We start from the raw sequence: 14,847 nt of genomic DNA, 5'->3' as shown, positions 1-14,847 counted from the left end.
TAGGGAACGAGAGTGCGCCGTGGCGAGTCTACTCTCCGACGAGGAGGAAGAGCTCGACATCGCAGTAAGGGGACGGGAAAGGGAGCCCCAGAGACCCAGCGAGACAACCCCGGGTTGGGTAGCCGGGCTACAGACCGGCATAGGAGATATACGCGAGGAAGCGAATAGAAATGTGAAGACCATCCAGTCTGAGATGGGTGAGCTACACTCCACAGTAGGGGGGCTGGCCGGGAAGGTATCCCAATTAGAGTCCGAGTTGGAACAACTGCGTACAGGGAGAAAGAGCGGGCAGGGGACCCACTACGGAGCCGCCACCCCTCCCCGGACGTGTTATGTTTGCGATCGGCGAGGGCATCTCAGGAGGGACTGTCCTCAGGTCGCCCGAGCTAGACAAGAGCTAAGGTCAAACACTAAGGCCCGCCTAGAGAGGGGACCACCGGGGGGTGAAATCGACGTAGCCCCGACACGAACAAGCTGTAGTGATAATGGCGAGCGAGTGATCTCCACACAGGTTCCAGCAACAACGCCCACGGAAACGGTGACTCCTGGCGACTGGCTACGGGAGCTGGTGGCGGGGATCACGGGGGCCACGTCGCTGGTGGAAGGGGAGGTAAACGGAGTGCGTACCCGAATCCTGCTGGACCCGGGGGCGGTGGCCTCGCTCGTGAGCGCAGCGCACTGCAGCGCGATCGGGGTCGACGTGCGTCACCTGCAGGCCCCGGACCGTGCGCTGCACACGGCGAGCGGAGCCGGAATGGGGTTGCTAGGGAGAGCCACCCTCGAGGTCCACATAGGCAGCCAGGTGTGCACCCAGGAGTTCTACGTGTCGAGTGCGTTGTGTCACGAGTGTATCGCAGGTACCGACCTCCTAGAACGGTTGGGACTCAACGTGCAACCCCGCCAGCGATGCGCCACCATGGAGAGCAACGGCGAGCGGATACCGTTCCTGGGACGAGAACCAACGCGCCTCCGCTTCGCACCTGTGGCCGCTATCCTGGCGACGGCAGTCACCATCGGCCCGCTCACCGAGATGCTGGTGCCGGTGGCAACATCCCCCACCGACCCCGCGCTCCGACTATCAGGGGAGGTAATGCTAACTCCTCACCCGGAGTTGGCAAAGCGGTATGGGGTTGTGGGATCCGCCACGTTGGTAAACGCAGATGGGGACCGATTGTTTATGCGGATGTTTAACCCCCACAGTACCCCAGCGATACTGCGACGGCGCACCCCGATTGCCACCGTACACCCCCTGCACGCACGCCACTCTAACGACTCAGTGTTCGCACCCTGGGCTGAGGACCCCGGTCGTCCTGAGGGTGACCAGGACCTGGCCTGGCGAGTCGGCCCGACTCCCCGAGCCGAGGTCGTTCCCCTGCTCAACGCGTTACATGTACCATGGGAGGATTTACCTAAGGGAGAGGCCGATCGGCTGCGCGAGTTACTGCGGGAGTATGCCGACGTATTCAGTGAACACGACTCGGACGTGGGTCGGACCGACCTTGTTAAGCACCAAATTGACACCGGTGCAGCCCGACCCATCAAACTCCCTGCATACCGAGTGGGCGCACCCGAACGCACCCAGATCAAAGAGGCAGTTGGGGACATGCTTCACGATAACATAATTCAGCCCTCGGCGAGCCCCTGGTCAGCCCCAGTGGTACTAGTAACAAAAAAGGATGGGTCAACCCGGTTCTGCGTCGATTACCGTAAACTGAACGCAGTCACGCTCGGCGACGCCTTCCTCATACCCCGCATCGACGACACTTTTGACAGCCTCGCCGGAGCGCGATATTTTTCCACCCTCGATCTCGTGTCCGGGTACTGGCAGGTGGAGATGGCGGAGGAGGATCGGCCGAAAACCACATTCACCACCCCGATGGGACTATTCGAGTTTCGAGTACTCCCGTTCGGACTCACCAATGCGCCCGCGACGTTCCAGCGGCTGATGGAGTTGGTGATGCGGGGTTTGCAATGGGAACAGTGCCTGATTTACTTAGACGATGTGATCGTGTTCAGTAGATCTTTGTCTGAGCATTGGTCCAGGCTACGAGAGGTGTTCCAGCGACTGCCAGTGGCTCATCTCAAGCTCAAGCCACGTAAGTGTTACATCGCACAACGCGAGGTGGGGTACCTCGGGCATCGCGTCAGCGAGGCAGGCGTGCGTACCGATCCGGAGAAGGTACGCGCCGTAGTGGAGTGGCCACGGCCAAGGAATCTGATGGAGATCAGATAATTTTTGGGGCTCGCAACCTATTATCGTCGATTTGTAAAGGGATTCAGCGAGATTGCACGCCCTCTCACCCAACTCACCTCCCCTAAGCACCCCTATCAGTGGACGGGGGCCTGCCAGACGGCCTTCACCACTCTCAAAGATCACCTCACCCACGCCCCCACCCTCGCTTTCCCCGATTTTACCACCGATTTTATTTTGGACACCGACGCCTGCAGCAGCGGGCTGGGCGCGGTGTTGTCACAGGTACAGGATGGGACGGAACGAGTCATCGCGTACGCCAGCCGGACCTTGAGTGGGGCCAAGCTGAACTATTGCGTGATCCGCCAAGAGTTGTACGCCGTGATTTTCGCATGTAAGCAGTTCCGGCCGTATTTGTACGGCAGAAAATGTCGCGTACGCACTGACCATTATGCTCTGCAGTTTCTTCTTACATTCAAGGAGCCGCGGGGGCAGATGGTTCGGTGGTTGGCGCAGTTGCAGGAGTACAACCTGCAAATCGAGTATCGGGCTGGCCGGACGCATGCAAACGCGGACGCCTTGTCGAGGCGGCCCACGGTGTACGCCGAGACAAGGGCGGAGGAGGCCTGCCCGTGTTTCACGGGGGGACGCTGCCGGCAGGCAACGGACCCCCGAGAGGCCGCGGCCACTGACCCCCCCCCAGCGAGAGAGAGTGCAGTGTGCGCCACGGAGACCCTCACAGGTGGCACCGAGGATCCCGTCGACCGCCCGGCAAGCGCGGGACCCACGGCTCGGGACCCGGCGGATCACCCCGCCCCGATCGGACGGATCCGGGAGGACGTCGGCTGCGCCTTCCCGGGCCTGAACGACGAGCAGCTGAGACAGACCCAGCAGCGAGATCCCGATCTGGTGGCGGTGGAGGCGGCACTGCGGGAGGAAAAGAGCGCCCTACCAGGACCCTGGAGCGGTCTGTATGGCCGGTTGTGTGTGCAGAACGGGGTGGTAATATCTGTGTTCCTGCCCAGGTGCGACCCTAGCTGCTACGGCTGGTGCATGACCACCCACTTGGGGGCCACGATGGGGAACGACGCACTCGAGAGACCCTGCGTCGCCAGTATCTCTGGCCTAAATTGGCACAAGACGTGGCGGCCTGGGTACAGGGCTGCCGCGCCTGTCAGCAGTGCGGGCCGAAACCGGCACGATACCAGGTACCCCTAAGGTCGTTCCGCGTCAGCCGCACGAATCAGCTGGTCGGGATCGACCTACAGGGGCCATTCCCGCGATCCCATCGAGGCAACCGGTATATCCTGGTCGCAGTAGAGTATTTCACCCGCTACCCCGTGGCAGTGGCCATCCCTGATAAAACGGCCTTGGTGGTGGCCCGGGCATTCGTGGAACACTACGTACTTAAGCACGGGATCCCAGAACGAGTCCTCACCGACCAGGGTAGCGAGTTCGAGGCCGAGCTGTTCCAGGCACTGTGCCGAGAATTCGGAATCCAGAAGGACCGAACCACAGCGTACCACCCCCAAGCGAACGGTATGGTAGAACGCATGAATCAGACCCTAGCGGGGAAACTCAAATGTATGGCGGCCGCAAATCAACGGGATTGGGACGAACACCTCCCCTACGCCCTTTTCGCCTACGCCACCACCGTACACACGTCGACGGGACAAACCCCGTTTTTAATGATGTTCGGCCGTGAGTCTCGTTTACCCGCAGATCTGCTATTCGGCGTCCCTTCCCCCCAGCCGGAGGAGGGAAGCCGCCCCGTGGAACACCTGTTGGAGACCCTGCGAGAAGCCCGAGGCCGAGCATACCCGCAAGGGGAAGCCGCGCATCGGCCGCAGGAACAGGGCACCCGACCCCGCATGGAACCCCCCTTATTCCTGACAGGCGCTAAGGTGTGGCTACACACCCCTCGCGTCGGGTCCGGGCAGGTGGGGAAACTGACGACCTACTGGCGGGGACCCTGGACCGTGGTGCGGCAGATCTCCCCCTGGACGGTACTAATTTATGGCGGGGAGAGGGGTCGAGAGACGGTGGTCAACGTCCGCCACTTAAAACCATGGAAAGCGGCCCCGGCGAGAGAGAACCCCGTCACCCGAAGGCCCCGAAATCCCGGAGTACCCGCACCCCTCGTGTTGGGGGGCCTCGCACACTACATGGGCCCCGCCGGGCCCCCGAGACGCCCCGATCCAGTCCGGAGACGGCGCGGACAACGGGCCCTAAACCCTTCCGCTGCTGAGTTTGTGCCCCAGCCCACAGGTGCCGGAGGACGGGGAGAGCCGCTGGAGTGGAGGAGGAGGCCGCCGCAGGAGCTACAGAGGACGGAACCACCCGCCCCGAGACCAGCCACCAGGTCCGGACGATCCCCCGGACCCCGCAACGTTTCCTCGTGGGCGCGGCCCAAGCGAGGTGCTCCAGTCAACCCGGGACGGGGACTGGCACCTCAGGGGGCTATGTGATGCCGCCGCCACGAAGCCGTTCGGCAGGCGCCCCATCCCCGACCTCGCCACCACCAAGCAACGGAGCCAACCCCTCGTCCCCCTCACCTCACCTCACATGAACACACCCGCGCGCATTTCCCCCCCCCCCCCCCCCCCCCCATAGAGCTGGAAGGGGAGGACACCTGATCGACCGGTTTTTATCCGAGAAACCCTTATCGGGATTAACTCTCACGGTTTCCGGCGATAAGGGAATTGGATGACCTCGCCCGACGCTACGTTGCACCGCGGCGCTGCGACCGACCTTAAGATGGTATGGTTGCGGCGTGGGGCATTCGGCCACCGCGGTTGAGGCGCATTTCCCCCCACACACACCCCCACGGGTCGACGGGGCAAGCAGGGGAGGGACAGGACAGCATGAATAGCGGGACCACAGGGGTTCTTGCGCATAGTCATGGAGGGTTGGGATAATTACGCTTGAGCGTGCAGGCCCCATTGTTAGGGAGGGTAAGGGATTAATTAGGATTTACGCCGCGCACGCCGCACACTGATTAGCATATCAAAAGCGCCCAGAACCGCCGTGCGTGTGCCAGAGGGGCGCGAGCCCATTGTTCAGAGCCGCATCCCTTTGAGGTAGGGAGGATAAATAGGGGGCGCAAAGGGGAAATCGCGCCCTCACTCCAGCACCAGGCGACACCACGAGCTCCAGCCCAGCGACCCGGACGTCCGTGAGACGCACCGCGGTACGCTGCGAGCAGGAGATCAACGGACCGCCGTGAGCACCTAACAGTGAGTAAGAAGGTGAATTAGAATCACACCTAGTTCCAGGTAGCGGACAATAAATCATTAATAGCTGATCGCGGCCTGTGATCTCGTTGAGAGGTGTGAACGTGTGTGGTACTGTGTACACAGTGGTTCGCCACGTGAGTGAGCGCTGCGCGGAGCTGCGCGTGTGGGTGCGCGTGTGTTCACTACGTGTATGATACAGTTGCGCGATCACAACGTGAGTGCTCAGTGGCGAGTGAGCGCTCGGGGAGCTGTGTGTGTGAGTGCGCGTACGTTCGCTACGTGTATGATACAGGCGCGCGATCACAACGTGAGTGCTCAGTGGTGAGTGAGTAGCTCGGGGAGCTGTGTGCGTGAGTGCGCGTACGTTCGCTATGTGTCGGATACGGGTGCGCATTGGTCACGCGGTTATTCGACGTGGAGGCGAGTGCCGCACCGGGCTGTAGACGGGCACACGCTCGCAGCGTGGGAGCGCTGCGCGAAGCTGTAACAGTAGGGGCGTCGCGCTCGAATGCCGGCTAAACCTTAGCGGGGAATAGGGCGGTGCGGCAACGCAACCGGAATAGGGGATGCGTGAGGGAGAGACCCCGGGGGCCAACGGCCCCCACAATTGATGTATCAGGGCTGATGGATATATTCACTAAATTTGTAAAAGGCCTTTACCATGCAAATGTCGCAATGATTCTGCACTTTCCACTTACATAACGCCAGTGGCGTGTTTATCTCATCATTTTGCAGTTGACCCCAGCCACTCATTACAATTTCCCAAGGTCATTTTCTGCAGCACTTCTCTCTCACTCCAACGATGCAATATTTTTTGTCAGAATGACTCGAATCAACTGAAATTATCCCCCCTCTACTGTATTGTTTTTAAATCGAAGTTTATATTTTTTGTTTGTAAAGTTAGGACGATCGTCATCTTTATTTGGAATTCGCATTCATTAAAGGTGCAATTGATAAATGTAAAAACGTCCACGCAGATTCAAATAGCACACGCGTTGTATGGCATTAGGGAATGTAGCACTGTGACCTTCGCTGTCCTTAAAAAACATTTACAGTACTGTAATATATCTTTTTGAATAGTCCAGTAATAGGCGACGTTTCGGGAAATAGGCATTCATACCATACATATGCCAAAATCTCTCACTTATTCAGGGGTTTCTTATATATCCCCCCCACCCCTTTAAGGACAGTTAGTTAACCAATGTGTTGAATTGTGTTATGGAGCAATTAGCTTCATACAACTATTTATTTTACCAGGTTAGGCACCACTGAGCTCCTTTTCAGAAGCGACCTGGCAACTAACAATAGCTCAACGAAGTGGCTTATAATATGAAAATGTACAGCAGCCAAATATTATAAACGCGTGTTTGTGAATGTGGAGGAAAAACCCGGAGGACCCGGAGAAAAATCCACGCGACCACGGGGAGACACTGCAAACTCCAAATTTTCAGACATCATGGTCGGGATCGAACCCATGACCTGGTATACCACCAGGCTATGTATCGAATATCTCGCCACCGTGGCGCCCCATCGAGGCACATGAAACATTTAAAAGCACACAAGTGTATGTGTTAGACTGTACTTCATTGCGTCTTATAATCTGGCCAACCCGGTGTATCGGTGCAATACACTCAGCCACACCGGACAACTTATCCCCCGTATAGCCTTAACAGACGATTGAGGCAAGTTCTGTTCACGAATAGCACTTATGAAGGCCGGCACGGGCACACAAGGGGGGGGAGGTGGTCAACACCACTCCCTTTGCAGCCCCAGTGTGGCTGTTTACACAACAACAACAACCGCCATTCGCCACTTAATGCACGTGACGTCACCGCGGCGCTTGTGCCAGGCTACGTGCACTTTAAAGGCCACCGCACCAGGTCCAGTAACGTACAACCACTAACCACGTGCACACACCACCCCGAGCCAGGGTCAACACGCCACGTGGTCTCTCTGCACACTCCCCCCCCGCAAACCCCTCTCCCCTTCAGCCCCCACCGTGACCCCCCCCGACCCCTCCCACCCACCAGCGGCGCCTCGCGTGACCATGAGCGCACGGCCGTCTCGACGCCTCCCATTGGCTGTAAGGCGGCTTCCGCGTAGCGGCGCTCAGCCAATGGCGAGGCTGGGCACAACGCGACACCCCCCCCCCCCCAAGACACACCCCCTAGACCCCCCCCCTCGACCCCAACCCCCCCCACCGTCTGTGGCAGAAGCTGAGCAGCAAGCGGCGATGGCAGCTCCCGCAGGTAACGTCCCTGCAGCTCCCATCACTCGACAACGATTGATTCCAGTGTCGCACAGGCGCGCGATGTTGTTACACACGGGGGCGTAGGGCTTGCCAGGCGTGTTGCGGTCTCGGCTTTGAGGGCAAGATGTGCGTCGTGGGGTTTTGCGTTACGCCGGCACACGGTGGCCCACTCGTCACTTCGAATGGACACGTCAGTGTCAGTGGGGATCTTTAACGCACGACGTTCAAGTGGCCGTGCGTCTATCGCAACACAACGGCAAGTGATGATAACTAGGGCGGCCTGCACGGGTTCGAACCACGAACCTCTTGCCAACTTGGGGCGAACGCGCTCCGAGCCGACGGCGCGTAAGAACTCAGTGTTGTTGCATTTGATAGCTTGGCTCTTTTGTGGCGAGATTTGAATTGTTTACATAAAACCACAAGCCTAGCGTTGAAAGCCAGGGTCATACACGCCGCTGTAGCGCTCCCTGTGATTGTCCCCTTGGCACAGGTGAGGCCGAAGATTTAGGTGTAGGAGTGACGTCACAATGCGCCACGGTTTTAGAGTTTTCGATTTGCCACCAACCCAACCCTGTAAGCTTCGCTCATTGCGTTGCGTCCTCTTGGCTCTCGTTAGTGGCGTTATCCCGTCGCCTCTAACGAGTCTTCTATTGATAATTGGTTTTTTACCATTTTATCTGGCAGATAAAGGGTAAAAAACCAATGATCATATTTTGCTACTGGCAAATGAGGTTCCAATGGTGAGTCTTCTATATCTACACAGCAGAGCTCACGAGTGCCCTGAGATTGCCTCGGGTCTGCGCGAGACACGGATTAGCAAGTTGCCTTTGCTGGGAAAAGTGATGCCAACTTCCATGGGGACATTTTGCAGTACAATACACGATGTGCACCCCCTGATGTCAATTTACTGCTGGATCGACCACACCTGCACTGGATGACCTCGTGCTCTTGCAGGTGGTAGGAGTGAATCGATCATACTTCACGCTGCCCGAGAGAGGGTTGGTGCAGACGGAGGGCAGTGGACGTGTGGGAGCATTGCACAGCATAATGCATTGCCCATACAGTGTGGGCCCTATTTTCTCTTACACTTCCAGCTGTGTGTGGTGCATAGTGGTTGTCCATTCAAACTCGATCTCGTGGGAAGGAATGAGTGAGAGAAACGCACTGACTACGTGATATTTGAGAGCTCTGTATCTGCAGCATTCGCTGCACTGAGTGCATTCTGCTGAAGAGTTTACTGCATTGTAGTGTGTGCACTACATTGACAAAACTTTCCATTTTCGTAACCAACAGTAAAGAAGAATGTAATAGGTTAGCTTTGCGTGCAGTGTCCTTTCTGTGGAGTAGGGAGCAGAATTAACAGTTGTATTTCTGCAATTAACAGATATTGACGAATAAACACATGCGGAGTTGTGTACTGCGTTTCGTTTTGTGTTTGAGTTAAAGTCCAATCCCAGGGCTGTAAAAAGCAATGGCTGACTGATTTTTGCAGTGAAGCGACAGGTACTCCCAGCATTTTTAAGTTTGGGAGGGGCGAGTAGCCCTCAGGACCCATTTGGGGTGGCCAATGTTTGCTGCCAATGTCCAACACTGGGGGAAGAGGCAGAAGCCCTGTGTTCCCATGTTTATGTGAAGATGGACCATCGCCCAAACGTTAGCTCTCGTTTGATTTTGTCAGGGAGTGTACGAATTACGATGGTGGTAAAAGTGTTTGTGTATCTGTGTTTTAGTGATTTGCTTTTCTTTCCTATACTTTGCACTCCGATCGTGTGTTGTATTGTTTGTTGGTTATAACTTTCTGACTCGCCCCTGCTGCTGGACGTATGTGAAAAAAGCTTAATAGCTCATCGGATTTATATCCAGGATAAATTATGCTTCTGATTCTGTTGAGCGCACATTTGAGAGGTGTGTAAACCCTTTCAGTGCGTGCAACACAGTATATGTATCTCAGAGTTGCAAGGCTGTGCATGGTTTTAAAATCAAGTGCCTTAGTTTGTCACTTTATCAGATTGTATTTAATGTTTTTATACTGCACTATGATGGTACAAGTGATTATTAAAATAGACCCGTCATACATTTATCATGCAGTTTACAAGTTATTGTAATCTCTTTGTCATATCTCAAAATTGCCTTATTTCATTAAAATTGACATATATTGCGTGGTGTTTTAAAAAAAAAATTGGTACCCTAAGTATTTCACATTAAAATCAAAGTGTGTCAAATCTGTTAAACTACATTTGATCATTTTAAATGGAAGCTGCACACATGTGCATTACCTGACAGAATGTACATATGGGTTATCGGGAACATTATGTCGTGTACTTTATGGTGTCTTGTTGTGAATCGAATGTGTATGTGGTGTCATAACTTGCTATATTTTTTCCATATCGAACTAGCAGCCCACACGTTCTTAAGTTATCTCCACCCATCCCTCCAGCCAGCCAGAAAAAAGCTTTTGTTAAATATACATTATGATGGCATATGCGCGGGATCCATGGTCAGGTTGGTGGGGGGGGAGGCATGATGTTCGCACGCACTTATTCAATGCTGTAGGATGAGGGTGACGTCATCACGCAGATGTGCGCGGTGACATCATTACCGTGCATGCGCACTTATGCGTCAGCCAGGCAGAAAAAATTCCAGGCAGCAAAACCTTTTAAAACCTAGAATGAGTGTGTGACTGATGTATATCACATGCTAGAAAGGCTAGAACTTAGCTGCAATTTGGCAAAAGTTCAATTGAGTTCGTGCTTATAACTGAAACGTTCCAAAAAATATTGTTTTTAAAAATAAATTGCTCAGCAACAAAATACGGCTGAGAAGTTGAATGTTTTCACTCGTAAGACATGGCAAGTCTAGAGTTCTAAAAGTCCTTAGTCTCATCCTAAACGCTTAAAAATCTATTCCAGTATATACTACATCAGTGAACAAAGTAATTTGCGTTTTGTGGAGTGAGATGCTAAAGTGGATAGAAAACAGGTAAAGCCCACTGCCATTTGTTGCTTAAAGTTTCAATATGAGTGTATGATACTAACATACAAAAATGACTAGATCATCCTAAATGTCGCTTTTAAACAAAATAAATATAAAAGTGTTTTAATTAAAGTGTATTTCATAAGGTGTTGTAGTGCTGGATTATGTTTTGGAATGACCTTGAGGGATGATATTTTTATAAATGCTTCCATAAAATAATTAGCGCTCTCGTGGTGGTCTCGTGACTTTATGAAATGCAGTAATGCGATTATTGTAAAACAACGAAATAGGAAGTTTGCATGGAAGAGTGAAACATAGCACATACAACATTTATCACATGACCATGTATCACATGTTGCTGTGTTGCAAGTTGATGTGGCATTGATCATATATGCACTATATGTAGTGTTTCAATTATTTTCAAGTTAGTTTGACTTGCGTGTGCATGTATAATGACCTTGAACTGGTGTAACATTCAACTACATAATTAGCTTCGACTTTTGGGGGTTAAGCAATCAGCAGCTGGCTTGTGAACTGGACATGTGAATTGTTTTTCAGCTACAGAAATTGTGGTGCATCTGGACTGCGTTTGTGACATAAATGTACTTGTGTCTGTTTTTTTATGTTTATACGATATTGCATTTCATACTGGCTAATTCCCATTTTACAGCTTAGTTATAAAAACACATTGAATTTGTACATGAACGTTTAAATCTAGGATAGCCAGATGCAATGCAAAAATGAATTAAATGTTTCTGTTGTAACACGTCATATTTTTTTGTTTCAGAAAATCATTTTGCACACATTCTTCAGGCGCTTGACTCTAAAAAACCCGAAGGGAAGTTTTTTAACCTTGTAAAATTACAAGATCCCCGATACGGTGCGTATACATCACCACCTGGTTTAGACACGCTGAACAAAATCTCTGATTTTATGAAAATAGTTTTCTATTGGTACCATATAAATGTATCTGTGGTATATATATCTCAAAAGCAGTTAAGAAATTTTTAATAATGTTATTGGGAGTGAATCTGCCATTACCTTAATGAGGCTGTTGGGAAAACAGCTACCACAATTCTGAGGAAACTTGCTATTAGGTGTGTACATTTACAAGTGTGCCCAACAAATGGAAACTAAATCCATCAAACAGTCTTGCTTCATCAGCCACTCCAATCCATGGAGAAATAGTGTATGTGTAGTAACGCTTATGACTCGTTCACACCGGAGTTGGAGGCACACTTGTTTATTTAACACCATACGTTGTGACATACACACTGAGGGGGTATCGGCCCCCTCACCCGTCTATCTGAGGACACACCTCTAGGCTAACCCTAGCCTGCCTCTGAGTCCTCCTCTAATGGGCTAGGGGAGGCTATCTTGGCCCGACACTGGTCAGTCGGGCCCGGTACCCAGAGTCCAGACCAGCACTGGCTCTGGCTCTGGTACCACGCCACTGGCTCGAGCCTGCGCGGTCCTGATAAGGACGGCGTGCCAGGGGGAGACCAGGGCTCTATCTAGGACGTCTTCCTCTTCTCTTCTTAGCTAACACAACACTCCCGAGCCCTTCGATACATTCCCCTTTTATACCCAACCCCTCCCTGAGGGGTGGGGCCCCGGGGGATCATAATGACCGAATCGACCCCCCAGGGTGTCTGGCGCGGACGTCGCAGAGGGCACCTGCTCGTGCACACATGTAGCCCCGCCTACTGTGTTTGTTTACCATAGGCTGCCATGCATAACGGGCTCTCTCTCTAACACCCCTACATCACTCCCCCCCGCATAGCATGCAGCCGTCCCGGCTGCCAACATACAAAAATTTGACAATAAAGGTGCCTTCACCCCCTGACCGCGCGTGTGCCTCACTATTTTTGAACAATAACAGGAACCAGAACAAGAACGCAACAGCAAGATGAGAAAACAACCCGTCGCACCCCCCCCGAATAAATACGAATTCCGTAAAAAAAACAGCCTATATACAATCAGCAGGGAACCCACCACGCACACACAACACACGGTGAAGCCAACATATGTACATCCGAGGAGTGGGGAACACACCACCCACACAACATCCAATGAACACAACAGCTATGTACACATTTTCCGGCCTCACAACAGTTTGCGCATTTTAGCGCGCGTCCTTGCAGCGGGCCCCTCACACGGGGTAACCGCGTGTGGCGGACCATCAGGTGGCAATTTTCCGTCTTGGGGTGAGCATTCATCCGACTCCGCGTGACCCTCGGTATCCGCAGGAGGGGTGATTGGGCGTGAGCCCGTCACTCCTGATGCACCTGAAGGTGGCACAGCCGGCAAGGCATTAGGTGAGAGCGACGGAGACGGACCCAGCGAGTCGGCCGACCCCCCACATGCTTGGCCACGCGCGTGTGAAGTGTGATTGTGTACCGCAGAGAAGGGTTTTAACCTAGAGGGGTGCACGAACCATCGCCGCTTCCCCCACTTGATGCGCACGCACTGCGGTCGTAACACCTCCACCACTTCCACAGGGCCCCGCCACGGCCGCACCAGTTTAGAGGAGGTTGCCAGTGGCACCTGGGGGCAGTGCAGCCATGCCTTGTCCCCCGGCTTCCACTGCAGCATGTGCGCTCGACTCAATCTGAGGCGCTCATTCGCCTTCTGACGGAGGTCAGAGTTTTGCATTGCAGCATCCCGTGCCTCGGTCAATTTGTCCAGATTAAATTTAACGTGGTCAGCCAGATTAGTTTTTCCCTGCGGCACGGGGATCTGCAACTGGGCACGAACAGGCGGGTCTGGTTCTCGGCCGTACATGAGGTAAAAGGGAGAAAACCCCGTAGCTGCATGGGGTGCCATCCGGTACGCCGCCAAGACCCCCTGAATTTGTAGGTCCCAATCCGTTTGCGAGTCCGAAACTTGTTGTGATAACATGGACGTGATGGTGCGATGCAACCGTTCGACCATCCCGTCAGTTTGTGGGTGATATGGGGAGGTCCGAATTTTCTTTGTGCCCAGGAGATCACAGACTTGTCTGAGTAGTTTACCGGAAAAATTTCTGCCCTGGTCGGTCAGCAGCCTCTCCGGAGCACCTTTGTCCAGGACATAACCCTGAACAAAGGCCTCCACGATGGCTGCTGCCGACTGGTTGGCCAGAGGCCAGGCCATAGGCCAGCGTGTAAAATACTCGACACCAGTCAACAAATATCTATTCCCCCTGGGGGTGGCGGGGAATGGTCCCAAAATGTCCAGAGCGACCAGCTCGTTTATCCTGGACACTTTGATCGATTGCAAGGGCGGGTTAGACTCCCGTGCCGGCGGTTTGCGTTGTGCACATCGAGGGCATGATCCCAACAAATCCCCAACATCCCTCGTCATGCCAGGCCAATAAAAATCAAGTTGCAGCAAGGCGAGAGTCTTTTGGGTCCCCAGGTGTAGGAGGCGCTCATGAGCGGCCCATACCACCCTGCCCCGCAACCCAGTAGGGACCACCAGCCGATGTCGACGCGACTTCCCGTCCCAATGCATCAGCAGGCCTTGGCACATTTCCCATGCGTCGGAACCACCTCTTTTTCCCCCCGCCGCACCGCCAACGCGACGTCGCCACCCGAGGAGGGACACATCCTCCATCTGGAGGCGCCCCCAGTCAATGACGGGCAACCCCAACAGGGAATCTTTGCCCTGTTGTTCGATCGAATTAGTAACTACTGTATCGTCGTCGTTGGCGGCCGCCAAGACAGGAACCGATGTGTCCCCTGGAGGTCTGCAACGTCCAGACCCCAGGAGGCATGCACACTCGGAGGTGGTTGGCAAGCGCGACAGAGCGTCCGCGTTGGTGTGGCGAACGCCCTTACGGTATGTGGTTTGGAAATCGTAGTCCTGGAGGACCTCCAACCATCGGGACAATTGTCCCGATGGCTGTTGAACCCTCAGGGCGTACTGCAGTGCCGCATGATCTGTGCGGACGGTGAAATGCCGACCGTACAGATATGGGCGATACTGTTGGATGAAATGGACAATTGCCAACAGTTCCCTACGGGTGACACAATATCGTTGCTCCGCTGGAGACAACACCCGACTGCCGTACGCAACCACACGTTCCACGCCGTCAACCACCTGGGAGAGCACGCCCCCAATACCCGTGTTGCTCGCATCGGTGTCGAGCAAGAATGGTTTTGAAAAATCAGGGTAAATCAGGGGAGGAGCGTTTACCAAAGCGTCCCGAAGGG

The 14,847-nt window shown here is 54.0% G+C and overlaps 1 protein-coding gene across 1 annotated transcript in view; it reads left to right on the top strand.

The window, feature by feature from the left end:
* The first annotated feature begins 7,621 nt into the window (after positions 1-7,621).
* Positions 7,622-14,847, top strand: part of ACO1 (aconitase 1) — a 31,501-nt gene continuing 24,275 nt past the window's right edge. The window contains exons 1-2 of the mRNA XM_078884562.1: positions 7,622-7,676; positions 11,439-11,531. Of these exons, the coding sequence (XP_078740688.1) occupies positions 7,661-7,676; positions 11,439-11,531 (109 nt within the window). The 5' untranslated portion in view covers positions 7,622-7,660. The remainder of the gene's footprint in view (positions 7,677-11,438; positions 11,532-14,847) is intronic.

Source organism: Lampetra fluviatilis, chromosome 3, assembly GCF_964198595.1.
Source record: "Lampetra fluviatilis chromosome 3, kcLamFluv1.1, whole genome shotgun sequence".
Taxonomy (NCBI): Eukaryota; Metazoa; Chordata; class Hyperoartia; order Petromyzontiformes; family Petromyzontidae; genus Lampetra; species Lampetra fluviatilis.
This window is presented reverse-complemented; position numbering and strand designations above follow the sequence as displayed.